The sequence below is a fragment of the Zeus faber genome, assembly GCF_960531495.2.
Source record: "Zeus faber genome assembly, chromosome: 21".
NCBI classification, from domain to species: Eukaryota; Metazoa; Chordata; class Actinopteri; order Zeiformes; family Zeidae; genus Zeus; species Zeus faber.
In genome coordinates, this window is record NC_137208.1 from 10,942,844 (window position 1) to 10,947,517 (window position 4,674).

The 4,674-nt window shown below is 51.0% G+C and overlaps 1 protein-coding gene across 1 annotated transcript in view; it reads left to right on the forward strand.

Moving 5' to 3' along the window:
* Window positions 1-2,920: 2,920 nt before the first annotated feature.
* The window catches only part of grm8a (glutamate receptor, metabotropic 8a), a gene marked incomplete at both ends in the record, with an annotated part of 156,893 nt that continues 155,139 nt past the window's right edge, over window positions 2,921-4,674 (forward strand). The window contains one exon of the mRNA XM_080022051.1: window positions 2,921-3,032. Within this exon, the coding sequence (XP_079878177.1) occupies window positions 2,921-3,032 (112 nt within the window). The remainder of the gene's footprint in view (window positions 3,033-4,674) is intronic.

Consider the following 4,674-nt stretch of genomic DNA (forward strand, 5'->3'; position numbering starts at 1 on the left):
TGCGTGCGCGCATGGGCAACGCCGTGCGCCTCATCGCCTAACGACGCTGTCTCTGTGGTCAGTCGCGCCGCTCATGTGTGTGACGACGCTGGACGTCCGCATCCTCGTCCGCGTCTGTTCCGGCATCCGCAGACGCGTCGGGGCCCTCGGGTGAACGTCACGAGGCGGATGGAGGCGCTCCGCCGCCTCATTTGCCCGCAGTGAGACAGTGTGGGTGTCTGTCTCTGTGTATCTGTCTGGGATTATTTTTGGATGAGCTCCCGAATCTATTTCTTTATCTGCGGGGAGGAGCCACCCTATGCTTATATGTCTGCTGCATGTATTCTACTTATTATGGTTGGTCCTCTGCGTGTATGTGTTGCTATGGGGGCGTTCACGTGCACCCGTTGTCCCTGGGTTTTTTGAATGTGCGTCGGTGTTCATTTATGAATAAAGCTTTGTGACCAGGGGTTTAATCGGGAACAGAATGTTTGAACCGTAATTAAACTCGCGGTCACGTGACGAAAATTTGAGCGGCGTCTGGTGGAACTTCGGTTTTTTTGTTTTGGAAACGACGTCTCTCCCCCATGACCTGAGTCGTTGAGATTTTAATGGGATTCTTTGGAGTTCAGTGAGTCGGATCCCTTCTGGGCGGCCCCTGCGGGAGAAAATATTGTGAGGGCGGCGACCGAACCCCATCAATACGATCCTCCAATACGAGGCTTTGCCGAACGCAAGGCTGAACTTTGAACCCGTGGTCCAAGATAGATGGCGCTCTGTCGTTGATGCGGATGTTGTTGATATAAACGCCACAATAGGGCGGAGCTCTCTCTCTCTCTCTCTCTCTCTCTCTCTCTCTCTCTCTCTCTCTCGCTCTCTTTTTTTTTTTTTTCAATCCCCATTTCTCCCTCTTTCCACCCCTCCCTTTATCCCAGCGTCGGCTCGGGGATGACTAAGCGCCGTGCACGAGTGTGGGCTGGTGCGTCGGCGTATGGCTGTCTCTGTGTGTGCTGGTGTGTGTGTGTGTGTGTGTGTGCCCGCCTCCGTATCAGTGTTTGCATCTCCCTTTCCAGACTATCCAGCAGTGAGCAAAATAACAAAAGATCAAAGCGGCGGAATCTCCCAGGTCACGGGGTTAGTTCCCCATCTCGGCTGCAAACAGACAAATTTCATCTCGCATTCGCGCGGCCGCATATTCAGATCTTTTTGAAATGGATATTCACCCATTTATGATGTTCGGCGGAAGTAGGAGGTCAAGCGAACCGGAGGAATAAAGCACGCAAATAATGCACCGCACATGCACAAACACGAATACTTGGACACACACACACGCACGCGCACACACGCAAACACGCGCACGCACGCACACACACACACACACACAGGCACACAGGCGATCATTATATACAAAAAAATACAGACACAGGAAACTTTCACATTCAAACTACAACAGATACTCATACTTGAAGAAACGAGCATCACACACACACACCCACACACACACACACACACACACACACACACACACACACACACCCACACACCCACACACACACACCCATACACACACACACACACACACACGCTAGTTGATATGAGGATTATTTTGTACTGCTGATATTTTGCCTCTCCCTCACTTTATGTGTTCCTTTATTTGTCTCCTCTATGAATTATTCATGTTTTTTCCCGAATTTCATGAAAAGTTTGGATTAGATTTTGCCGGCAGAGGAGACTCGGAACAGTTCACCGGAGAGTCACCGCCGTGAACTCCGCCGGTACCCACAGGAAAGGGTTTTTTTTTTGGAGGGGGGGGGAAACACACGCGGCGAGACGGCGAATACGACTCCGAATGAGACGGAAACTCGCCGCAGTTGTGTTCCGAAAATAACATCCTCCCCGCCGTCGGAAAACATCGGCCGCCCAGTGCAGAGTCAAACATTTGCTTTCGAAATTCATTGGCTTACGTTTGTGTACGAGGCGTGAACGATTCTCCTGTGAAGCAACGGAAAGAAAGGCTTGAAATTGTTTTTTGCCTCCGAGCCCCTGCGCTTGTGCAAACCAGAGATGTGATTGAAACATAAAATGACAACGTATTGGAAAGAATAGTGTAGCATGGTGGTGGCAGTGTAATGGCTCATACACTCGTGTGTGTGTGCGCGTGTGTGTGCGCGTGTGCGTGTGTGTGTGTGTGTGTGTGTGTGTGTGTGTGTGTGTGTGTGTGTGTGTTCTTTCTCATTCTGCCAGGCTTTTTTCCCCCCCCCTTTCCATCGCTGTCTGTCTCTCTGTCTACCCGTCCGTTCCAAACATTTCGTCTAATCTTCTGTCGACGAGCAATTACTTTTTCACTCTTTCCGCATCTCCCCTCCGTCCTATAAATTGTCCTTTTTTTTTTTTTTTTTTACAAATTAAAAAAAGTTTGGATTAAGTTCAAGCACCTGCCACTCTTCCCAGGCGACTGCAGATTGTTGAAACGTTATTTTATTTTATTGTTATTTATGATTTTTTTTGGAACCGGCTCGATCATGTTTCTGCCGTTCATGGGAGCTTCACATTGCATCGTGGGTTTCTTTTTAATATTTTAGGATCTGAATTTCATAGAAAGACATCCAGATGCGTTTTTGTTACGTCCAGAATACGAAGGCTGCATCTGTATGAGGTCTGACTGACTGGATTGACCCTCGTATCTGAAACCGATCATTTCGTGAATGATGCTACTGTATGATGGAGCCAAAGAGTAGTCCAGTCTGTTCTTCGAGAGCTCAGCAATGATAAACATCCTCTCTCTCTCTCTCTCTCTCTCTTCTCTCTCTCGCTCTCTCTCCTTCCTCTCCCCCAGATCCCGCAGATCAGCTACGCGTCCACGGCGCCGGAGCTGAGCGACAACACGCGCTATGACTTCTTCTCGCGCGTGGTGCCGCCGGACTCGTACCAGGCGCAGGCCATGATGGACATCGTCACGGCGATGGGCTGGAACTACGTGTCCACGCTGGCCTCCGAGGGCAACTACGGCGAGAGCGGCGTGGAGGCCTTCGTCCAGATCTCCAGGGAAACCGGTACGTGGGGTGGGTTTTTTTTTTTTTTTTTAAGGGGGCCTGGCCGTCGGTCGGCGAGGGCCCCGGCAGCGCCCTCTACCCGCCGGTCGCGGCGCGTCGGGATGAGGCCGCGTGTTGCCGTGTCACCCGGTGCAGAATGGGATTCCTGCCGCTCCTGTGAGATCAATGCGGAAATGGTGTTCTAAATTTCAGGGGAAATCAGACGGAAGCCCCGTTTAGCTTTTTTCTCTGAGTTTGAAGTTCAGAAGTTCTAAAATGCGAGTTCCCATCGCAGGGGAACTCGCGACCTCAATATCTCCCCAAAGCCGATAATGTGACGGTTTTCTCCGAGTCACAGGGAAGTTGTTGACGGAGCTCTTGACGATCAGTGATCCTCAACCTTTTTAATGTCAAGGGCCCTTCATTTGATATGCATGAGAACACGGACCCCGTTTGATGACGTTTTATTTTTTCTCTGGGACCCCAATCTGAGAACGTTTTTTACCACGGTCACGGAGATAACGGTGAAACTCGGATCGAAACAGCCGCGACCGCACGTTCCCTCGTGTTGCCGACCCCTTGGAAGTGATATCACGGCGAGGTTGAACTGTTTTCCGGGGACAGCTTGGAAACCTTGCGGTTGCACGTCCTAAATTCATCCTCGAGAATTAACTCGAACTCAGGTTAGCGTAGAACGACTGGTTTGGGGCTCGCAGACATCTTAATGTACCGGCACTCTGTTATTCTTAATTTCTTTGGGGATAGAAAGAAGTAAAAATCAAATAAATGCGACTGAGAGGGAGCGCGGCGGGTTGAGCGTTTTGATGCAATACTCGGGTATCTGAAGACATGTCCGTCTTCCTCCCACGGTCTCTACTGTTTTTCCGTTTCCGCTCTTCCTCCCTTTCTTTTCCTGCTTGTACTGAAGTCAAGAGATGGCAGATTGCCGCGGGACATCCACGGCGGTAGACAGACGTCGTCCCTCGGCGTGTGCACGTACGTGCGCGCTAGAATCCGGGGTGCTCGGGGCTCGTGGGCGATGGCAGCCGGCACGGAGGTGTTAAGTGTGGCGCCGACTTGTGAAGGGGTGAATGTAAAGTGCACGTGCTATTGAGAGTCAGCAGTTCACTTTTCTCTCTGCTGCTCTGTGTGTGTGTGTGTGTGTGTGTGTGTGTGTGTGTGTGTGTGTGTGTGTGTGTGTGTGTGTGTGTGTGTGTGTGTGTGTGTAAAAGTGTGTGCGTGTGTTTGCGTGCGTGCACGTGGGCGTGCACGTAGCACACGCTGTGACGGCAGCCAGTCCGTTGTTTGCTCCGTGGCTCTGCGGATGTGTACAGTACTTATTTGAGGAGGGAGGATGGTAGAGAGGTCCGGGGGATCTAACCGGAGGTTAGAAAAGAGGTGGGATAGAGGGATGAGAGAAGAGGGGGCGGGCTGGGGCCCCCCTTGATAATTGCTCACAAAGTTTTTTAGATTGTGGAGCGGGAAAGAGAGAGAAAGAGGGAGATATGGGGCAAAATACTAGAACTGCAAAAGATTTGGTCGATAGTGCATAATAGCAAAACATGGCGAGCCCATTGAGGTTGCACGGGGGATATCTAAGCGATCACTGGCACACGCACACACGCGCGCGCGCGCACACACACACACACACACACACACACAC